The following is a 24,472-nucleotide window of genomic DNA, read 5'->3' on the forward strand; positions in this document are numbered from 1 at the left end:
CTTGATTGAATTATTCATCTTTTTTAAATTTAACTTTTAAATTCAATTTAACTTACTGCAGTGGAAAAAATACTGGGAATATTTTGTTATGGGAATGATAAAACTATGGATGTATTTCTGTTAAACAATTTATTAAAATAATTCTGAAAGAAAATCATCTGCAGTTGCAGTACATTGGACATAATTTCATCAGTCAATTATAATTGTATTTTATCTGTATCTCCAAAACAATGAAGACAACAATATATGTTCTGCACAATTGCAAAAAAAAAAAAAATATATATATATATATATATATATATATATATATATATATTAAACTGTTGTAAAAACAGAGAAATTAACAATTATAAAAGACTGTAATTTTTCATCAACTGCCTTGTACATCATTTTAAAAATAAAGTATAAATCATGTTTCTTTCAAGAAATGGCAGTCAAGTCAATACACTGCAGCTTTAAATACGCCACATACTGAGCCAGAAATCGGATGAAATCATGGTAATGACATCTCAAAAAGAGTGTTTTCCTACAATAGTTGGTCCTGATTTTTTGCCTGACGAGCACCTGAAGATTTTCCATAAGAATCAAATGGGAAGCACAAAAAACACAATGTTTGGTTTCTAAGCACAATGTTATTTTCTGCAAATAATTGAAATCAGAAGCGCTTGTGCTTAAAGTTCAGGAAACTCAGTCTCTAGATAACAGATCACCTATGGAATAAAGTGAACAAGGCAGAATTCCTCTGAGGACCTCTGAGTGTGGTTCACAGGAGAGGGATACGGGAGGGCTCCCAGAGCTTGCGGGCCAGCTGACTGCAGTGCTGAAGGATATATTCATTGGGGATCACACCCAAATGCACTGTCAGCAGTTCATAACATTTCACCACCTCATTCTGATGATTTTTGCTGTAATATCGGCGCAGTTTCCTATGACACCATCAGACACAACAGACAGACATGAAAGACATCAGTTAAGGATATTCAGCTGGATTCATGTGTTACACTTCAAATAAGTAGAATGACAAGTATATTTTATATTGACTTAAAGGAATGTTCCGGATTCAGTACAAGTTCAACTCAATCGACAGCATTTGTGGCTTAATATTGATTACCACTAAAGTTAATTTTGACTCCTACCTCCTTTTCTTAAAGGAATAGTTCACCCCAAAATGAAAATTCTCTCATCATTTACTCACTCTCATGCCATCCCTGATGTGTATGATTTTATTTCTTCTGCTGAACAAAAAGAAAGATTTTTATAAAAAATATCTCAGCTCTGTAGGTCCATACAATGCAAGTGAATGGTGGCAAGAATTTGAAGGTCCAAAAAGCATATAAAGGAAGCATAAAAGTAATCCAAATAACTCCAGTGGTTGAATCCATATCTTCAGAAGTGATATGATAGGTGTGGGTGAGAAACAGTTCAATATTTGAGTCCTTTTTACTATAAATATCCACTTTCACTTCCACATTCTTCTTTTGCTTTTGGCGATTCACATTCTTTGTGCATATCGTCATCTACTGGGTAGGGAGGAGAATTTATAGTAAAAATGGACTTAATTATTGATCTGTTTCTCACCCACACCTATCATATCACTTCTGAAGATATGGATTTAACCACTGGAGTCATATGGATTCCTTTTATGCTGCCTTTATGTGCTTTTTGGACCTTCAAAGTTCTGGCCACCATTCACTTTGTGCATTTTATGGACCTACAGAGCTACAGTAGATCAATTTATAAGAAAGTCATACACATCTGGGATGGCATTAGGATGAGTACATGATGAGACAATTTTCATTTTTGGGTGAACTATCCCTTTAAAAAATAAAGCAAAAATGGAGGTTACAGTGAGGCACTTACAATGGAAGTGAATGGGGCCAATTTTTGGAGGGTTTAAAAGGCATACATTTGAAGCTTAGTAAGCTTACAATTTTATAAAGCACTTACATTAATTCTTCTGTTAAAACTCATGTATTATTTGAGCTGTAAAGTTAGTTAAATCGTTGTTTTAGGGTTTACGGTGTTGCGTCATCATGGCAATGGAGTTGTAAAATTGGATACTTGAATTGGATACTAGAACATTACATAGAAAAGGTTAGTAAGTGATTTTATCACACTAAAATCATGTTAACACACATATTGTTTACATCTTGTGGCTATAATTTTAAAAGAATTTGAATGTTTACAGATAAGTCCCATTCACTTCCAAGGAGGGACGAGTTGAAATAAATGTTTGTGGTAATTAACATTATGCCACATATGTTGTTGATTGAGCTTAACTTGTACTGAATATTCCTTTATGTGGTGGGGGTCATTATAGTGATGGCAGAGGGTGACCTGAAAAGGCACGCCAGAGCATCAGAGTGGGAGAGAGAGTGTCAGAGTACGATATTTAAAGAGTGTGCAATGCGCCTGAAAGTTGGCATAGTTCGATATCTAAAGAGTGTGAACCTGAGAAAAATAAACTCTGACCTTGAACCGGTTTCGTTGTCTCCTGACTCCTCCATTGCCCACGACAGGGGCACTCGACTACGCGAATTCGCACAGGGAGATAGATGCTTGTATTGCAGCCCATTTCGAGCTCCAAATTACTCGGCAAGTGGAAAGGACCTTTTGAGGTCACACGACGAGTTGGAGATCTCGATTACAAGGTTTGGCCGAATGGACAGGGGAGGGGCACGTCAAATCTACCACCTCAACCTCCTCAAATCATGGAGGGAGGTGGTGCCTGTAGCCATTGGCGATGGTAGTTCCGGAGAGGGTGGAGCTCGGGCCGGAGGTGACTCTCAAACCAAATTAGTTCACCCCGGTTGTGGAGACCACCTCTCATCAGTCGCAGCTTATAGACATTGCCCGGTTGCAAGCGGAATTCGCGGACGTGTTTTCACCCTTTCCCGGTCGCACGAACCTTGTAGAGCACCATATTGAGACCACCCCGGGGGTGGTGGTACGTAGTCGCCCCTATCGCCTTCCTGAACACAAGAAAAAGGTTGTGCAGGAAAAATTAGAGGCAATGCTTGAAATGGGCGTAATACAAGAGTCGCACAGCGATTGGGCCAGCCTGGTAGTTCTGGTCCCAAAGAATGATGGTCCGGTTCTGTGTTGACTACTGGAAAGTGAACGCGGTGTCCAAATTTGACGCTTATCCAATGCCGCGAATTGACGAGTTACTCGATCAGTTGGGCGTGGCTCAATTTTACTCGACGCTGGACTTAACAAAGGGTTATTGGCAGATCCCTTTAACTCCAATACTGCTTTTTCCACACCGTTTGGGTTACACCAATTCATAACGCTTCCGTTCAGTTTGTTCGGAGCCCCGGCTACATTTCAGCGCCTCATGGACATGATCCTCAGACTGCATACGGCATATGCCGCCGTATATATGGATGATATTGTAATTTATAGTAATGACTGGCAGTGGCATATGCAGCATCTGAGGGCTATCCTGAGGTCGATGCGACAGGCGGGACTCATGGCCAACCCAAAGAAGTGCGCAACTGGGCGGGTGGAAGATCGGCATCTGGGGTTCCACTTGGGTCACGGACAGGTGCGTCCACAGGTTAATAAAACCTCAGCGATCGCGGCCTGCCCGATGCCCAAGACCAAAATGGAGGTAAGGCAGTTTTTGGGGCTGGCCGGCTTCTTCCGGAGGTTTGTGCCTAGTTATTCTGATGTCACCAGCCCGCTGACTGACCTTACTAAAAAGGGGGCTCCCGATCCAGTCCAGTAGACAGAGTCGTGCCAACAGGCTTTTCTTAAGGTAAAGTCCGCATTTTGTGGGGGGCCGCTTTTACATGCACCTAATTTCTCTCTCCCCTTTATTTTACAGACGGATGCATCTGACAGGGGGCTGGGGGCGGTGCTCTCGCAGGAGGTGGGAGGGGGGAGCGGCTGGTACTGTTTATTAGTCGCAAGCTCTCCTTCAAGGAGACAAAATACAGTACCATCAAGGAGGAGTGTCTTGCGATGAAGTGGGCTGTTCTTACCCTCCGCTACTACCTGCTGGGGTGGGCCTTCACCCTCTGTTCTGATCACGCTACTCTGCAATGGCACCATTGCATGAAGGATACTAACGCGTGGATCATCCGTTGGTATCTGGCTCTTCAGCCCTTTAAATTCAAGGTGGTCCACAGATTGGGGGCACAGATGATTGTGACTGACTTTTGGGAGGGGAGTGGGCAGGCCAGATGTTGCCCCGGCCTGAGTCGGCGGTGGGGGTATGTGGCGGGGGTGGGGGGGTGTGGTCATGCGTCTGTCTGTGGGAGAGAGAAAGTGGTAAGGCTCGTCACCTTGGTTGTAATTACTCTAACACCTGTCTCTCATTATAGCGATGGCGGAGGGAGACCTGAAAAGGCACGCCAGAGCATCAGAGTGGGATAGAGAATGGCAGAGTACGATATCTAAAGAGTGTGAACCTGAGAAAAATAAACTCTGACCATGAACCTGTTTCGTTGTCTCCTTACTCCTCCATTGCCCACAAACTCAACATTATCACACTTGAATGAGGCCATAAATTCAATCGTCACTAGACATCAATCAATCTAACGCTGTATTTTGATTTCACTGGCATGCACATGCAACTTTAATAGAATTGATTCAAAGGTAATTAAAACAGAATTCAAAATGAATGTCATACTTATAATAATCAGAGGCGAGCATTCCTATTGGAGCATAGTCCTCTGGGAGGCTGGGTATGTCTACCACTTCCAGTTTGTATCCCTGTCAAAACAAAATTACTCCTGATTGTTTCTGAACAAATAGTTTTGTTCTCAACATTAACAATGTAATTTTCACTAGATGCATTATTGTAATGGTAAAAAACACACGTGGCCCACTTACCGTTTCATTTTCAAACCACAGGAAGTAACAGTAGAAATAATCTCCATCTCTGAGTGTGACAGTGGTGTAACCCTTGTGCAGGTACCGGCGAGCTGTTGCCACAAAACCCCAAATCTGTTCAGAGATACATGATGAGACTAGTATTCTGTTGGTATCAGTAACTAATCAGTGCAAGTAACAGGTGTTTTCAAGACACTTACATTTGATGAAGTATATAAAGATAGTTATGTTTTTGCATTGAAATGGGTTAAAAGGGGTGATTTTGTCAATTAAACAAGCCCTTATTTAAATTAAACAACGATTGTTGCCAAGATTCAAAATGATTAATAATGTAAGAACTAAAACAGTTAAAATCTACTGAAAAATAATCAAGGCATGTTTTGTACACTTTTGATGAAGAATGATATTTAATCATTTTAAATGTTATACATAGTAAGAAACAGCAATATGTACCTACATATATTTTTACTAAAAAATATAAAATCTAACAAGGGATTTTTTGGGAGCATTTTTGAGTGATGACGTAAACAAATGATTTAAGAAGATTTGAATTGATACTTTGAAATAAACGGTTTCAACCAATTCATGGAAAATGAATCAAACTTACCAACTCTAACACCACTTGTACAACTGAGTTTCAGTCAAACTTAAAACAAATATATCCAGTGCATTCAGAAAATATTCAGACCCCTTTGTTTTTTCACATTTTGTTATGTTGCAGCTTTATTCTAAAATGCTTTAAATATTTATTTATTTTTCACATCAATCTACACTCCATACCCCATAATGGCAAAGCAAAAACCAGATTTTTGATAACTTTTCAAATTTATTAAAAAGAAAAAACTGAAATCTCACATTGACGTAAGTATTCAGACCCAAGAATCACTTGGCAGTGATTACAGCCTCAGGTCTTTTTGGGTATGATGCAACAAGCTTTGCACTCCTGGATTTGGGGATTTTCTGCCATTTCTCTCTGCAAATCTTCTCAAGCTCTGTCAGGTTGGATGGGGACCGTCGGTGGACAGCCATTTCAGGTCTCTCCAGAGATGTTTGACTGGGTTCAAGTCCAGGCTCTAGCTGGGCCACTCAAGGACATTCACAGAGTTGTCCCTATGCCACTCTTGTGCTGTCTTGGCTGTGTGCTAAGGGTCATTGTCCTGTTGGAAGGTGAATCTTCGGCCCAGTCTGAGGTCCTGAGTGCTCTGGACCAGGTTTTCATTAAGAATATCTCTGTATTTTTCTGCATTAAGCTTTCCTTCAACCCTGACCAGTCCCCCAGTCTCTGCCGCTGAAAAACACCCTGTGACGAGGAGGAGGGCGGGGCTAGGCCGTGAGTCCGCACGGCTGGCCCCCAATCGGCCAGCGTTCAGCTTTCCTTCAACCCTGACCAGTCGCCCAGTCTCTCCTGCTGAAAAACACCCTGTGCCGAGGAGAGGGATAAGGTCGAGCCAGATTCGGCAGTTGGAGAGAGAGAGAGCCACATGCAGCTGCCATGAGTGTGTTTATGTTTTGTGTCTTTTTTTTTTCATTAAATATTACTTTGACTGTTCAGCCGGTTCCCGCCTCCTCCTTGCTCATTTGAATCGTGTTACACACCCCCACAGTATGATGCAACCACAACCATGTTTCACCGTTGGGATGGTATTGCACAGGTGATGAGCGGTGCCTGGTTTCCTCCAGACATGGCACTTCGAATTGAGGCCAAACAGTTCAATCTTCATTTCATCAGACCAGAGAATCTTGTTTCTCAAAAACTGAGAGTCCTTTAGGTGCTTTTTTTATGTGTCTTGCACTGAGGAGAGGCTTCCGTCTGGCCACTCTGCCATAAAGCCCAGATCGGTCAGACCGATCAGAACTTGCTTCTGCAAGTTTCTCCCATCTCCACACATGATCTCTGGAGCTCAACCAGAGTGACCATTGGGTTCTTGGTCTCTCTTACTAAGGCCCTTCTCCCCCGATTGCTCAGTTTGGCCAAGTGACCTGCTCTAGGAAGAGTCCTAGTTGTTCCAAACTTCTTCCATTTAAGAATTGTGGAGGCCACTGTGTTCTTGGGAAACTTCAATGCAGCCAACATTTATTTGTAGCCTTCCTCAGGTCTGTGCCTCGATACAATCCTGTCTCTGAGCTCTGCAGGCAGTTCCTTTGACCTCATTGCTTGGTTTTTGCTCCGATATGCATTTTCAGCTGTGAGACCTTACATAGACAGGTGTGCGCCTTTCCAAATCATGTCCAATCAATTGAATTTGCCACAGGTGGACTCCAGTCAAAGTGTAGAAACATCTCAAAGATGATCCAGAGAAATGGGATGCACCTAAGCTAAATTTCATGTGCCATGGGAAAGAGTCTGAATACTTATGTCAGTGTGATATTTCAGTTTTTTCCTTTTAATAAATTTGCAATTAAGTTACCAAAAATCTGGTTTTTGCTTTGTTATTATGGGGTATGGAGTGCAGATTGATGTGAAAAAAAATAAAATTATTTAAAGCATTTTAGCATAAGGCTGCAACATAACAAAATGTGAAAAAAATGAAGGGGTCTGAATACTTTCTGAATGCACTGTAACACTCAATATTAAAACATCACTCTTAATGGCCAAATCTAATTTCATTCTCCAGTAAAATCATCATGAATACTATATACTGTCACATCAATATTTGCTATAACACCCAGTCCTTATTCTGTATATTATATACAGTACTGCCTCTAAATAATATAGCAACAGTTCAAAAGAGCAGCTCAAGGACAACTAGATGTGTGTTCAATAGAAAAACATTGAATTTCTTGTTAGCTGAGAACATGTAGCTGTAAACAAACACAACAGCACCTTGTTTTTTATGAAGTGTGCAAGAGGCCCCTTTCCGAGCTCAGAGACAGTATGATCAGTCACGTTTAGAGAGGGTGCGATCATATGACCATCTGAACGATCCACGTAAATAAAGTGGATAAGACCAGGAAACTCCTCCAGGTATGTGATAGCACAGTTAAAGTTCAAACTGAATCATGCATCATTCTATAATAATGTAATCAGTCTAATAAAACATAATTGAGTACAATGAAATGCATCTAAAGCCCATCTATATGCTAGCTGACTAAATTAACTTTTTGCATTTAAAACATTTAAAATACACTCTTTTGTCTTCTGGGAAAACGAACAAAAATACTGATGACTCATTTGCACAAGCGCTTAAATATGTTCCATCCCAACTTCCTTTTTCAATAGGAAATACATCAACACAGAGGGAAAAAACTGCACTTGTCAAGCCATTTCATGGGGTCATTAAAAACAGGAAAAGACCATCAGACCACTACTGATGATGTCAAGTTGAAATTTTCCAGGCATTATATATCAATGAAGGATATGACACCATTGTGATGTTTCTTTTGCTTTTCACTAGCAGAAAATCCTTCCAGTCTATCAACTTCTCTCTGAAACAAATGTGAGAGGAGGACAAAAGTGATTCCAGTGCTTAAACATAGTCCGAGAATAATATATTGTATGTCCATCCATATAGTAGAGGTGTCCATTCATACATACTGGACCATGTTTAGAGCTCGTTCTTGCAGATGAGGAGCCAACCGCTGACTGCTCCTCATGCACTGAGCGGCAAAACACTGTCTGTACACAACACACAACTGAGTCTTCATGTTATGACAGGAGGGCAGCAACCTACAACACAACATAAGTTAAAGTCAAGTTTTTGGCCTTGAGCACAGAGGAGTCAGAAACCAAGTTCAAACCCTGATTTACAGTATGGGGGGTAAGGGTTCACGGAACCGCTCACAGCTCATTAACAGCAATGATAGTTTTGTATAATATAAAAAAGCACTCACTCCCTTGTGACTCCAGATCCAGATCTGGTAAAGGCTTTGTTCTTAAAGTCTGTCCACACATTTTGAAGTTGGGAAGTCTGAACACAAACAAAATCATTTTTTTTTTTATGTGATGTTATTATAGCTAGGTAAGGGAAACAAGAACTGGTTCCATTTCTTTTTTTTAAATACCAGAACCAAATGATTTTCATGATATTTTGCTCTGTTTATGGTCCAAAGGTTAATTCCAGCAATCTTCTGTCGATGTGGATGGAACATTATTTTAAAATACTAAATAACTGTATCTAAAGCTCCACGGCAAATGCTTGCAGTATTAATTGAACAAGATGACAGATAAAGATCGGGCAAATAAACAGTCAACACATCTTTTTGTTGTGTTGTCCTTGCTGGTACACAACAACAAACATACAACACCACCAATGTAGTCAAATTCACAAGCAAATGACTGAACCATTCCTTTTTAATGAATCGGTCAAAAGGACTCAAATCAATATTGAACTCATGATTTATCAGCTTGTGTGTACTTAAGGCTTGTGAGTCTTAAAATCAGTGTAATAACTGACTGGTTGTTCATATGACATTGTGTCCCTAAAAGTACTAACAGAATCGTGTATGGAATCATTGCAGAACAAGAATCGTTAAGTTTGTTAAGGAACCATAATTAAACTCCTTGTGATTCTCATCTTTTATTATAACACTTTATAAAGTGGATCGGACAATGAGGAAAGGGTAGGTGTGTGTGCAGTAATAAGGTTTACCTGGTGCCCACTCACCTGAATGTCCATGCTGACCAAGTTTTTGATGAACTTGTCCAGTTTGACCCGGATGTCATGGACAGAGGACTGACCCCGCATGGCTGCGGTTCCCTCCTTCCCCTCACGTAACCTGTTCTCCAGATTCACAAATGCCTCCAGACAGCAGTAAACATACATTGCCACTTGACTGTTGGGGATCTGTTGAAACACATAAAAATACTTCTACTATTTTTGCTAAATGAATTATAAAGCCCTTTAAACTTTGCTACTGGAATTTCTGTTTGCAAATAACTGGTTACATTACCCATGTTCATTTAAACATTAATATACATTTCAGAATTTCTAAGTATTTGGTACGTCCCCCTATTACTGTAATGACAATATGCACTAGAGCTGGCATGGCCTTCACAAGTTTGTGCAAAACCTGATTATACATGTTATCCCAGCATGATTTGAGTTCAATGGAAGCAAGAAACCCTGACCTTTTGTACACTGAGTTAAAGGGATAGTTTAACCAAAAAATGAAAATTCTCTCATCATTTACTCATCCCAGATGTGTATGACTTTCAAAAACACAGAAATGAAGATTTTTAGAAGAATGTTTCAGCTCTGTAGGTCCTCGCAATGCAAGTGAAAGGGTATCATAATTCTGAAGCTCCAAAAAGCACATAAAGGCAGCATAAAAGTAATCCATAAGGCTCCAGAGGTTAAAACCATATCTTCAGAAGTGATATGATAGGTGTGGGTGAGAAACAGATCAATATTAAAGTCCTTTTTTTATGAACGAAGAACGCGAATTGCCAAAAACAAAAGAAAAGTATGTTAAAGTGGAGATCGATAGTAAAAAAGGACTTAAATATTGATCTGCTTCTCATCCATACATAACATATCGCTTCAGAAGACATGGATTCAACCACTGAGGTCGTATGGACTATATTTATGCTGCCTTTATGTGCTTTTGGAGCTTCAAAGTTTTGGTGCCCATCCACTTGCATTCTATGGACCTACAGAGCTGAGATATTATTCTAAAAATCTTCATTTGTGTTCAGCAGAAGAAAGAAAGTCATACACATCTGGGATGGTATGAGTGTGAGTAAATGATGATAGAATTTTCATTTTTGGGCAAACTATCCCTTTAGCATGGTCAATGTCAGAATTTTACGCATTTGATTAGAGACCTAGAAATAATGCAGAATCTTAGATATTTCTTCTTAATTTTGTTATAACTTTTCTTTTTTGAAAATTCTCAAAATCATAAAACTATTTCCAGGTTTAAATGAAAAAGAAAAAAACAAAAATGTTCAGTGTGATTTTCAGCCTAAATGTATAAACAAGATGGACAGAATAGAATTAAATTTATTTTATTCCAAGTATTAACCTTTGATGAAGATTTAGGTTGTTTTTTCCCCAAGAGATCCACGTCTAAAAAACTAGGGGTCTAGTATTTAGTATCCACAATTTTCAAAAAGACTTTAACCTTGGTGAGTAGCACTAGTGTGATTCCAGGCCAGAGAGGCAGGCAGTACATGGAGTGAGGCATCATTGGAAAGAAGCCATCTTTATGTGTGGCTTCCAGGAAAACTCTGGATGGGGCCAAAGGGTCAGGGGTTGGAACTTCAAGAGTTTGCAGACTGTCCTCTGCCATCTAAAATTATAAGACCTTAGAAATGTGAGAAACTTCTCATCTATAAATACACATTTGATACATTAAGAGTGATGTTCATAGAAACGCAATCATATCATGTTACTTTTAGGGCAACATAATTGCTTTGACATGCACAGGTGGCTCACCTGAATATCAGGATCTACAAACTGGATGACGGGAGGGCTGTCACTTGGTTGGACTATGCATAAAAGCACGAGAGGTTATTTAGACAAATTCTCCCTTAAAGGGATAGTTCACCCAAAAATGAAAATGTTCTCATCATTTAACTCACCCTCATGACCAGATGTGTATGACTTTCTTTCTTCTGCTGAACACAAACAAAGATTTTTAGAAGAATATTTCAGCTCTGTAGGTCCTCACAATGCATATACAAAATTCTGAAGCTCCAAAAAGCACATAAAGGCAGCATAAAAGTAATCCATATGACCCCAGTTGTTAAATGTATTTCTTCAGAAGTTAAATGATAAGTGTGGGTGAAAAACAGATCAATATTTAAGTCCTTTTTTTTACTATAAATTCTCCTCCCTGCCCAGTAGGTGGAGATATGATAATCACCAAAAACAAAAGAATGATGTGAAAGTGAAAGTGAAGATTGATTGTAAAAAATAACTTAAATATTGATCTTTTTCTCACCCACGCTTATCATGGATTTAACAGCTGAGGTCATATGGATTACATTTATGCTGCCTTCATGTGGAGCTCCATTTTTGGAGCTTCAAAATTTTGGTACCAATTCACTTGCATTGTATGGACCTACAGAGCTGAAATATTCTTCTAAAAAACTTTGTTTGTGTTCAGCAGAACAAAGAAAGTCATACTCATCTGGGATGGCAAGAGGGTGAGTAAATGATGAGAGAATTTTCATTTTTGGGTGAACTATTCCTTTAACTAACAACTTAAAGGGATAGTTCAATCAAAATTGAAAATTCTGTTATCATTTACTCACCCTCATATGGTTCCAAACTTGTAAGACTTTCTTTCTTCAGTGAAACACAAAAGACATTAGGATGAATGTCAGTGGCTGACAACCTCAGTCACCATTCACCTTCATTGCATCTTTTTCCATACAATGAAAGTAAATGGTAACTGAAGTCTCAAACATTCTGTATAACATCTCCTTTTGTGTTCCACAGATGAAAGAAAGTCATATGGCTTTGGAACAACATGAGTAAATTTATCCCTTTAAAAGCACCACCACTAAAAAAATGAATTACTCACTAGTTGACCTCACTAATTGACTAGTCAATTATCCTTGCACATTCCTAGTTTAGATTGTAATTAGCATTATTGTGCGTGACTGACTGCGGACTCACCTGATTCCCGGTCAGGAGGAGAGGGCTCTGGTGTGTAGAATACATCAGGAGCTGAACTGTTCTCTAACTCCTCAACATGCCAAAAGTACAGAGACAGAAATATTGTTAGAATACAATAAAAAAAATAAAAAAATAAAAAAAAACACTGTGACTCCAAGCTGCAATTCAGCTATATTAGACCTCATGAGTCATGTCATCTAGGTCGATTTTGCTGGGATGGAGATCCTGCACCAGGATGATCAGGGCCAGTAGATCAGACATGGTCAGACTGCTTGCATTACGACTGCACAAAAAGTAATAAAGATGATATTATTTGAAGGTCTCTGTAGCAACTATAGTACATCGTAATTCTTCCTTTACGGATAAGTAGTGCATAAAAGTTCATGCTAAAAGTTTTAAATAGTTATTCTAGGCAACCTAACGCTCTTCTGGATTTTCAACATAGTCTCATAACAACTTGTAATCATTTGTATGAAATGGCGAAATCGTAAGATATTGCTTTTATTTTCTGCTAGCTATGCAAAAGGATTAATATTCAACTTTTGAGCGTGTGATATAATGTATCCCACAATTATGATTACAGCGTGAATACTGTACATTTATGTCTCTTTACAAAGCCTCTTTTTGTTGTGGTATATATGCTTTTTCAGGTGTCTGGTTAAGTAAATCTAAACAGAACTGGCTCATAATCTTGTGGGGGCCCCTTGCAACACAGGAGCAGCAGAAATGTCCCATATGCCAGTGTGTTTCTACCTGGAGTAGAAGGCAAGTAGTTTGGTGTGCACCAGTATGAAAGCATGCAGCACTTCCTCTCCTGCTCTCTCCACACTGCTGTTAATCTGCTGTACCAGTCGACGCTCTAGAAACTCGATACACTGCTCACACAGGGTGGGGTGGATCAACCTCTCCACCGCCTGAACAGAAACAGACAATTCTCCATGTGTTAACAAAAACTGAAACTAGCATAAAGTTAACCCAGACAAAAACATGCAATTACCTCAACTAAAAAGCTCTGGTCCTGCTCTCGTAAGCGACTGTATGTTTCCAGGAGGCTGCGTAGTTTCTTCCACAACCGGTTTCTTTGCTCGGTGTCTTGTGGGCGCAATCTGACAAACAAAAAAATGTGTTAAGCAGTCTACACAAAATGTCATGTTTGACTGGTTTTGTTTGCTCAGGGAAAAGTTTAAAGGCATGGACAGATATACCAGTTTTCAAGTTATGCTTGTTTAAGGTTATATGAAATGAAATTCAACGTGACTGTAGTTGCACTTGTACAATATAGGGTACGAAGAACTAAAGTGCACTTCTCACTCTTTCCTCAAGAGGGCACCGTTGAGCGTCACCATCCCAAACAGGATTTCAGTGAGTTTCTTCATCACATGGATCTTTCTCTTCAAATCCTCCTCTGACTCATCTGCATCTCCATTCACAGCGATGTACAGACACTCCTCAAACTGCACGACGGAAAGAAAGAGCGGCATCAGCGTGTTGGTTGCAGGGATATAAGAATGATTTGAATTGGAGAGGCAGATTATACACAAGCACTGGTTTGTGAAATGCACTAATAATCTAGTCTATTATGGGTCTATAATGGGGAACATTAATAGAATATATCATATTTACATTTTAAAAACCATTTAAAATGTCTAAAAAATAATTTACAACATTTATAAAACCTATTCTATCTTATATTTTAGTTTCTAAAAATGCTCTCTCTCCATCTATCTATATTATCTATCTATCTATCTATCTATCTATATATATATATAAATAATTTTAGACTTGTAGAGTCTAAAATTAGAGTGGTCAAGATATAATATATTATTAAATATTTCAAATGTAAAAAAAAAAAATATACACACATAATTTTTAATAATTATATTTTTATTACATATACATTTTTATATATATTTTATTTTTATTAAAAAAATTATTTGAGTTTTTATTATATATATATATATATATATATATATATATAATATATATATATATATATATACACACACATGTATATTATATTATATATATATACTATATATATATATATATATATATATATATATACAATAAAATATATATTTTATATATTTAAATAATGAATACTGTATATATTTTACAATATTAAATATATATTTTACACGTATTCTAAAAAAAATTTTTAAAATAAAACATGTTTAATCAGACTAACCATTTGATTACAGTTTTTCTCGATTGATTTTATGCACATCTCCAAACTCAGGTCACTGCTCTCAAAACAATTAACACAGCCATCTGAACACTTTGTAATTGTCCTAAACAGATTGTGCATGTTTCTTGATTTTCCTCATTTTCTCGAAACACTGCATACAAATTTCTCTGATCCAAAACTCATGCTTTTAAAACAGTTAACACTAACAACTAAATTAAAGTCATACTCATACTCAAATGCACATGTCAGGTTGTCAGATGCCTTCATATTGATATCTGCTGTGTTAGTAATGCACAGAGCAAAGAAAAGGCAATTTACTAAATTTTTCACACAACTGTCATGACTTTGCTATCTATAAAAGAGGTCAAATATCAAAATTCAGAGCAAACAAACAATGAGGAAGAAGAAGATGAAGAACAATATGAAGAAGAGGTCGAGTGGGTAAAGGAAGAGAAAACAGGAGGAAGAAGAGATGAGAAAAGGGGAAGGTTTTCTCAACACTTTCAGGGGTGAGCACTGCATTGAAAGAGTTGAGGAAAGACCAAATGGAGATGGTGTAATGATGGTGAGCAGAGAGAAAGAGGACAGCAGGGTGGAAGAGTAAAGAAGACACAGAAGAGGCTCAAATGATAGAGTTGTGTGTCTATAGCTGAAAATGTTATGAATTCAATAGAGAACACATCTATAGTTTTGATGTTATTATTTAGTTTTAATAAATGCATTATCAGGAAAGAATATGTTGCTTCATTATGCAGTGAAATTGAATTGTTTTACAAAACTGTTTTTGTTTTGATGCTTTCATTCTGCAGTAGATTACCTGATGCAAAACATAGGCATGATTGTCTTCTGTCCTGAAGGATGTGTAATTGTCCCCGAGTCTATCCACCATCGTGCTGCATGAGATGATGATGGGCGCGAAGAGAGTGTTGATGCTGTCTTCAAATGCAGGCAGCTGACAACAAAACCATCACACGTTACTGAGATTATACATGCAACATATAATATAATTATGATAATTCCACAATAACGAACAATAAATATGTATTACTCATTCAGGCATATTAACTTTTTATTCATCAAAAATGTTTATCGCTTTATTATAAACTGCTTTTATGTTTCTTATTTGAAGCCAAAGAGAATTAATATGGTGCATCTTTCTCACTCTTTGTCCTTCCTCCTGGGAGACTCCATATTGCCCCTGAATGCGCCGCTCGAACTCGGTGTCAGTCCAGTAGAACAGAACCTCTGCACTCTCGTTGGCCACCAAGAGACACTTCATTTCAGCTGAACACAAGTTCAGTTCATATTTACAGAATAGTTCAGCTTAACTCAGTTTTCACAGTTTTAATACATCTAGTACATTAAATCAGGCTTAATTTAATCTCTCTTTAACATTTGAATGCCAAAGTCAAAATAAATAAATAAATAAATAAATAACAAAGGATTCATATTGAAATTTCTATCATTATTCATGATCCTGTCCTAAAGGATCCTAAAGGGAATTTTCTTAAAGGATTACAACACAACACAAAACAAAACCTAAATGATTTAGTAAATGTGTTCCCAGTAGGACTATAATGTGATTCCTAATATGATAAGATAAAACATACAGGACATCAAAAGGAAGCAGGATTTTTAAAAAGCAATTTCTGTCCAGTAATAAGACATTATTTTAATACAACACATGTAAGGTTCTAATAAAGACTGCAGAATATTATGTAGGACTCTAGATTCAAACAGAACTCAAAAATCCTTGTAGGGTTGTCAGTTTCTCCAATGGGATCTTCCTTGATTCTTATTTGATCCCATTATGAATCTTTAGGATTTATTCTAAATTAAGATAGAAATTGCAATAGCAATCATGTACATATTCATTTTGGATTTTTGGTAAAAAAAGATAAATAAAAAAAATAAAAAATACAATAAAAAAAAGTACAAATAATATTTGCAAACAGCTCCACAAAGTGAGACTTTCATTCTGTCATGAGGAAATACACACTCAGACAGGCAGAATAATCCTCCTCGTGTGCAAAGTCTAATAATCACAGTCTAATCGCATTTATCTACTCTGCAGCAGAACCCCAGACCTCTCGGTTCCTCCAGGATGATGAAACTAAAGCTGTGACATTTAATGGCACACAACAAGAACCATAAAGTTGCAAACATGTGAAATTATGCTCGAAACCTACTAACCCTACTTAAGTTGTAACAAAGGTAACTTACTATTTTAGCTGATCACTTCTTGAAAATAAAAGTTGCATTATGTCCGAATGTTAATCCAGTTCAAACGCGCAGAACAACAATCAGTTTGCCATCAGCTGGAAACTGTAACGCTGTGCTTCCGTAGTACACTGTATGGCTGAGCGTGTCATGTGACCTGATGATCACTCGCGAAACGCGCGTCACGTCTGGAATTCAGATCATGTACAGCGGATCAGCAGCGCATGACACAATTACTGCTCATTCATATAGTAAACTCTGTTCAAACATGAGGTGAACAGGGTCAGTTATCCTGCTTATTAAGTCATTCATTTTCTTTCTTTCTTTCTTTCTGACTTCAAAACTGTTACTTTTTTTTCAGAATGTAAAATATAAAAATGTTGTGAATTGTTATGGATTGATTATTGCATTCTGTTTTATTTACAGTTATTAATATGACAATTCTGGCATAAAGAAAGCATGGTATCTTCAGCTGAAACATAATTAATGTTTATTGTTATACTTATTATCAAATTCTATACATTGTGGCATTGACACACAAAAGAGTGTTAATCTAAAATTGTGTTTAATAAGTATCTTTTTTGTGACTCCAAGCCTAGTAGGGTATAACAGGGCTAAATACCCCTGTGGTAAAAGGCACATTTGCAATATACATTATAAAAGGCACATTTGCAATACACAATATACGGCAAAAAATATTCCTTATCCAAAGGGTTGGGGAGTAACGAAATACATGTAACGGGATTACATATTTAAAATACAAAATATAAGTAACTGTATTCCACCACAGTTACAATTTAAATCATTGGTAATTAGAATACAGTTACATTCAAAAAGTGTTTTGATTACTTTACATTTTATTGTCATTTGTTTCCTTTAATATTTAGTCTATTCAGCTGTAAAACATTTATCCATATAAATGATGCGATCAAAGTGCATTTGAACAGCGGTGAAACACTTTCTTATGATGTGTCACATTCATACGAGCAGACAGAGAAGTTTGAAGTAAGTTTAAAGTACACTGTTAGACATTTCTGTAATTTTTACAGTTATTTACTATATATCACCCAGTATAATACTGCAAATTATCTTTACAGTAAATAACAGTAATTCCAATTGCATCATGGGAATTTTCTGTGACGTCAAACACCATATACAGCGACTTGCTATATTTCTTTAAATTTATGTATATAACTGTATTCACCGTAACGGCTTTTAGCGCCAATGCACCGGGTTTTTTATATTTATTTATTTATTTTAGATACAGTCGTTTTTTCTTTTACTCATTTTTTGGCAAGCTTTGCCTTTAGGAACAGAATCAGATTAGGAACTACAGCAGCGCCACAGGTTGTGCCGGTGTTGTGCAGAAATTGGAATTCCTGCCAGAATCTGACTGCCCCTCGCGTGCACGCGCATGCAGCGGTGCAGCGAGTTTAGATCTCTTCCGTCTACAAAGCCGTTTATAATCAATCTTTTCCACACAATTAACGCTAAGGCAAAGTAGGAATTTGTTAATTAAATGCATGAAAGTGTGAATTAAAAAGCATTAAGTATATTAATTTGGATAAAGTAACAACGGAAGCAGAGATGTAGCCTACGCTTGTTATTCTGAAACTGAGCAGAGGCTTCGACAGTGCAAGCATTAGAGGACAGTTTGTGCACTTCTCTGTGATTTGGTCTTTTGCCAAACTCAATGTGTTTTACATTTCCATGTAATTGAACTTAAATATCCAGCTGCCTCAGCGTTTGTGATATTGGATGTGTAGAAGTACACCATATGTTGCTAGCATTGCAGTTGTGGATAAACTGTTTGTGTAATGTGCATTGCTATATGTATATTGTGTCAAATGTGTACATTATGCTAAATAGTGTAATATGTATATATGATGTGTAAGAGGACTGCGCTTTGGTGGAACAAGCATTCAAGGAATTTCACTCCTTTCACAGATAAAACAAAATAGAATTTAACTGCATTGATATGCTATTCATGTAGGTTATGGTGTCATTCTAGTCATTTTATATGTAATATTGACTATATGAACTCATATCATTGGACCTAAATATGAATATAATAAAAATGTATATTCATTAATCTGTATCATTATGGTTTAAACATAAAATTTCAATAAACATACTAAACTACATTAATAAAACTTGTGTATATACAACAATACTGTACATAAGAGAATAAGTAACATATTTATATATGATTACATATGTTATAGATAGTAAGGCACACAGACAAATCTGACAATGGAAGGTAAAATATGAGGGTAAGTTAAATAAGTGAGCCAGTATGTTTGTGGATGGCATACTCACATTTTCACCAAAGGGGAAAGGTAGATCCTAAAATTGCTAAAGGATTTAATGATTTTACTTTGTAATATACTTAAACATTTATTCCCACAGTGCAAGTATTATTTGCAAGTATACTTAGTGCTACAAGGAAATTTCTGCTTATTTTTGTATAAAGGTTAATCTTATCTTTAATACCAATTTCCTTTTGCTATAGCATATCAATTGTAATATCCATTATCCATAACAACATGGGTTTACCTGTGGGCAGAATAATTTTGGCAATGTCATCTGAACACCTGCTAAAATTATATTGCTCTCCCTCAACTCAGCATTATGAGGTCACATCACATTTACGCTAGTGACATATCTTCCTATGAAGGCTATGTCCTCAAAAGCATTTGACTGTAGTTGTAATAATATGGTAAACCAGCGGGGATTATTATTTTGGCAATGTTATCATTACACCTGCCGAAAATGTAGTGCCCTCCCAATCTCAGGATGAAAAGATCACAGAGACATCACATTTACGCTGGGGACATATCTTCCTATGGAGGCTGTGTCCTCAAAAGCATTTGACTGTAGCTTTAATAAAATGGGTTTACCAGGGGGATTATAATTTTGGCAATGTTATCATTACACCTGCCGAAATTGTAGTGCCCTCCCAATCTCAGGATTAATAGTTCACAGAGACATCACATTTATGCTGGTGACATTTCTTTCTATGGAGGCTGTGTCCTCAAAAGCATTTGACTGTAGTTTTAATAAAATGGGGGGATTATAATTTTGGCAATATTATCAGCTTTTATCATTACAGCTGCCGAAATTGTAGTGCCCTCCCAATCTCTGGATTAAAAAATCACAGAGACATCACATTTATGCTGGGGACATATCTTCCCATGGAGGCTGTGTCCTCAAAAGCATTTGACTGTAGCTTTAATAAAATGGGTTTATCAGGGGGGATAATCATTTTGGCAATGTTATCATTACACCTGCCGAAATTGTAGTGCCCTTCCAATCTCAGGATTTAAAGATCACAGAGACATCACATTTAGGCTGGTGACATATCTTCCTATGGAGGCTTTGTCCTCAAAAACATTTGACTGTAGCTTTAATAAAATGGGTTTATCAGGGGGGATAATCATTTTGGCAATGTTATCATTACACCTGCCGAAATTGTAGTGCCCTCCCAATCTCAGGACAAAAGAGTACAGAGATATCACATTTATGCCAGGGACATATCTTCCTATGGAGGCTGTGTCCTCAAAAGCATTTGACTGTAGCTTTAATAAAATGGGTTTACCGGGGGGGTTATCAATTTGGCAATGTTATCATTACACCTGCTGAAACTGTAGTGCCCTCCCAATCTCAGGATTAAAAGATCACAGAGACATCACATTTATGCTGGGGACATATGTTCCCATGGAGGCTTCAGGGGTGCAGCAATGTTTTTGTTGGAAATCAGCGGCTTCCTTCGTTGTGCCCTGCCATGGACATCATGCCTGTTTAATCTTTTCTATATAGTAAAGTCATTAACAGAGATGTTAACCAGTTCCAATGTTTCCTTCAAGTATTTCATTGTCACTTGAGGGTTCTTTTTTTTTTTTTTTTACCTCACTGAGCATTCTGCGGTGTCATTTGAGTCACTTCTAGGGAGAAGTTCAAGGTACCAAATCATCTCTATATACTGTATAGACAGTTTGTCCAACCATGAACAGATGAATATCTAAGCTTTTCAATAAAACTTTGTAAAACTTTGCAGCTTTATGCAGCAACAATTCATGATCGTAGGTCTTCTGAAATCAATTATTGATAGGCAAGGTCCACACCAGCAGATACTTTTTGCGAATAGCAAACTCAAAATAATCGAGTGCTTTTTATGAGTCAAAGTAGCTCTAACTCAGACATCCGATCTTGTTTCTATAATTGGAAACCAGGTTTGCCAGCTCCTGACAATGGTCAGTGTTGCTCTGATAAACTTAGACAGCTATGATCATATTATCTTGGTTCTGCTGTTTTTTTTATTTTATTTTATTTTTTTTTTATTTTTGTTTTTTGTTTTTTTCAAAGTTGCAGTTTATTTTTGGTGACTTTAGGGCATCCTTAAATAATGATAATGAGGCCTTGAAGTTATGAATGCAAGCACTTTTCTGCATCTTGAAAATATATATTTTTTGTAACTAAGCAATTTCTCTGATATTTAAAAAATGCTTTTGTATTATAAATCTGACTTTAAAATCACAATTAACTGTTAAGCATGACACCTATAAAGATACTAGATAGGTCAAATTTGACAAGACAAACTTTGATGGCCAGATAGGCAGACAGACAGATTATGAAATAAAAAACAAGACAGAGAGAGACGTGATGGATGGATGGATATCACCCATTAATAAATTACATAAATATTGTTTGTGACTGTTCAACGCATAATTAGGCAAAAGAGGAGGTGGTAATTCCACCTCTTTACAAGCATTTTAGATTAAATGTAACTTGCATTTTCAGATGGATCCCCAGATCTACAAATACATCTTGGGAATCATTAATGACTGTCATCACTGGACTCTAACAGTAATATAAATATAAGAGGCATAACCAAATTTTATATGTGGGTGGGTGTGACTGTCTCTTTTCTTTGCTTTTGTGAAAGTGAGTTCTAATATTCCAACAAAGAAAAAATGTTCAGGTCATGATCCCACATGAGAAGAGGGCTCTATTCTTGGATCCCATGGGGGAGAGCCAAGAAAATGTAAAGAGATGTCAGGATGTGACAAGGTAAACCAACGTTCTCAGCAAGTCTTATGAAAGGGAACATGATGAATAAACATGAAATAGACAAAGTGTCACTGAGCACTTTCACACTTTTGATTATTTGAATGTATTACAGATCATTCATGAGACAAAAGGGAGTGCACATATCCAGATGGACATGTGATACACTGTCACACCCACGCCAAAATGACAACAGTTCCTGTGGTGCCTTTGTCCTAAAAGTAAGTAGTTTAGGACGAATGATGAATCATGGAATTTTGATAAGCTTAAACTGTGATTTATCATTATAAACTGCAAGCTTTATCTTTGATGGACACAACTTTTTGCCTTAAAACCACATCATTATTTGTTAATTGATTTCCTTTTTAGTTTGCAGAATGCATCCTAAATGACAAGCCAATACAATTGTCCACATCCGCCAGTGGTGTTGAAGATCTAAGGATGGCGATAGCAACTTCCCTCCTACAGAACACTGGTAACAATACTGGTCTTGCAGTTTGTAATTACAGTTGTATGCAAAAGTTCAAGGTATACAGCCGCCTCATAGAGGGGGCTCTGGCCTGAGTGGTCGTATTTACCACCACTGGCGGAAGATCCGTTAGGTCTTCCGCGACCCATCCAGAAGCCAGACGTGGAGGTTCCAGAGGTCTGGCCGTGGGTGCCGGAGCATGCCCTGCCCCTGAATGAGAAGGTCCTGCCTCAGTGGAACGTGTCAGGGAGGGGCTACTGCCAGGAGCATCAGATCTAAGAACAAAGTCTGGTTGGACTTTCCAACCGGAGTGTTACCTGCGTGAAAGCGCGTCCGCTGCATGGTTGAGGACACACGGAAGGTGAGTGGCTCGCAGATGTATATATATATATATATATATATATATATATATATATATATATATATATATATATATATATAGTGTGTGTGTGTGTGTGTGTGTGTGTGTGTGTGTGTGTGTGTATACACACATTTATATATAGAGAACACCAAACAACACTTGATAAAATTAAAAACATATGAACAGAAAATTAAACTGATTACCTCAAGAACTCAGTAATACTGAAATTAACAAACTATGATACAGTCTGACACAGATTTCCCTGTCTGTCACTCACTCGACATTGTGTCGATGTAGTGACACTAGGGGTTCTATCTTGAGAGCTAGGTGAGACCACTGATCTATAATAAAGAACTGGATTGCTCATGACGTCATAAAAGTGAAGCCACCGCGCTGCCATATTGCTATGCCTAAACATTCTATTGACTTAATAGGAAATCAACTGATTTCAATGAATAAATATTACCTATCCAATCAATGTTTTTATATCCAAAGTATCCCTGTGCAGTCTTATAATGCAAATATCTTAATCATGTAAATGGTTATTTATTTAGACTTGGGAAAATGTCCTTATTAAAAATGAGAGCGAGTTGACAAGACACCTCAACATATGAATTATAAATATCAAAATGTTTATTCTGAAAACAGATTTATACATCGTAAGGTCTGTGCATACAACTTAATTTGCCTTATACAGTTATTCACTATGGTTATGTAATTGTTATGTGTTAGATAATACTGTTTTTATCAGTACAGTAACTTAATGTACATGATTTAACAGTGTTTTAAATGTTGGTAAAATTTATATTTAATATAAAAATAACAGTTAATTCCTATGCAAACGGACATGCTAGTAAAAAGTAAATGAATTCACGCTGTCCAGCCTGCAGCCCTTTAACTGCTGATGTCTTCAAGTGTTCTCAGAGAGTCTGAAGTGGATGTTGTCAAAGATATCATAAAATAATAAGACACCATTCACAACTTATTCAGAGAAATAACGCTGGCTGTTGTGGATGGATGTGAATTATTTACAAACATTTGTTGCTCCAAGCAAGACCTCGATAGTATTAGAGGTGCGTTTTATAATATTTATTGTATTTGAATCGATTTCTGCTAATAATCACACACACACACACACACACACACACACACACACACACACATATATATATATATATATATATATATATATGATCATGTTTAATATGTCATGCATAATTACATACATAAATATAGTTTGTTAGGTGAATTATCTGTGTCAGCAGTGAGTAAATGCAGTAGATTCACACATTCTGCTGATTTATACATTGTTTATCCTGTGCGTACTGATGATAAACATGACAGATATCTGCAGTGAAATATACTTTATAGACAAATGTCCTAAAACAAATCCTGTCTGATTGATACACAGCCCACTGGGTCATTTTTGGTCAAAATATTGCCTGTTAGTCATTGGCGCCCACTTGCGTTTAGGCATAAAAAGATGGCCGCTGGAACACTTCCGGTGGCTTCACTTTTCTGATTGCATGTTCTTTATATTTCCCTTTCTGTCTCTCTGTCCTTGCCAACGTGCTTTGTGCCTTCTTCCTGCCTTGCGCCGTGTATTCCTGTCTTGCTGTGCTGCTTTCCTTTTGCCGTTATTAGTTTTGATTTCTGTTTATTCCAGTTTGCTCCAGTCGCTGTTGGTTTCATTTTTCCATTGCCGTTACACCACCGACTGTGTTGGACTGCCCTCCTGGTTTTGACCCTAGCCTGCCCATGAT

General features: G+C 37.3%; 1 protein-coding gene across 1 annotated transcript; it reads right to left on the reverse strand.

The window, feature by feature from the left end:
- Nucleotides 1–114: 114 nt before the first annotated feature.
- LOC127412148 (BLOC-3 complex member HPS1-like) lies at nucleotides 115–16,940 on the reverse strand. The gene is made up of 18 exons (XM_051648279.1): nucleotides 16,816–16,940; nucleotides 15,755–15,876; nucleotides 15,410–15,544; nucleotides 13,716–13,858; nucleotides 13,402–13,510; nucleotides 13,158–13,318; nucleotides 12,585–12,687; nucleotides 12,405–12,474; nucleotides 11,217–11,269; nucleotides 10,903–11,070; nucleotides 9,444–9,623; nucleotides 8,671–8,747; nucleotides 8,375–8,506; nucleotides 8,197–8,265; nucleotides 7,664–7,805; nucleotides 4,840–4,953; nucleotides 4,637–4,719; nucleotides 115–926 (listed from the first exon to the last, which is right to left on the reverse strand). The coding sequence occupies exons 2-18, from the start codon at nucleotides 15,869–15,871 to the stop codon at nucleotides 764–766; spliced, it is 2,019 nt and encodes a 672-aa protein (XP_051504239.1). The 5' UTR covers nucleotides 15,872–15,876; nucleotides 16,816–16,940; the 3' UTR covers nucleotides 115–763.
- Nucleotides 16,941–24,472: the final 7,532 nt, after the last annotated feature.

This window comes from Myxocyprinus asiaticus, chromosome 21 (genome assembly GCF_019703515.2).
Source record: "Myxocyprinus asiaticus isolate MX2 ecotype Aquarium Trade chromosome 21, UBuf_Myxa_2, whole genome shotgun sequence".
Classification (NCBI taxonomy): domain Eukaryota; kingdom Metazoa; phylum Chordata; class Actinopteri; order Cypriniformes; family Catostomidae; genus Myxocyprinus; species Myxocyprinus asiaticus.

Bases quoted from the DNA above. Each gene is read 5' to 3' on its own strand.
- LOC127412148 (XM_051648279.1), bottom strand. From the start codon at position 15,871: ATGAAGTGTCTCTTGGTGGCCAACGAGAGTGCAGAGGTTCTGTTCTAC. The intron at 8,748-9,443 runs GTGAGTGGGCAC...GTTTGTGTTCAG, and splicing joins TGGTCAGCATGGACATTCAG to ACTTCCCAACTTCAAAATGT. The intron at 8,507-8,670 runs GTGAGTGCTTTT...GTTGTGTTGTAG, and splicing joins GGATCTGGAGTCACAAGGGA to GTTGCTGCCCTCCTGTCATA.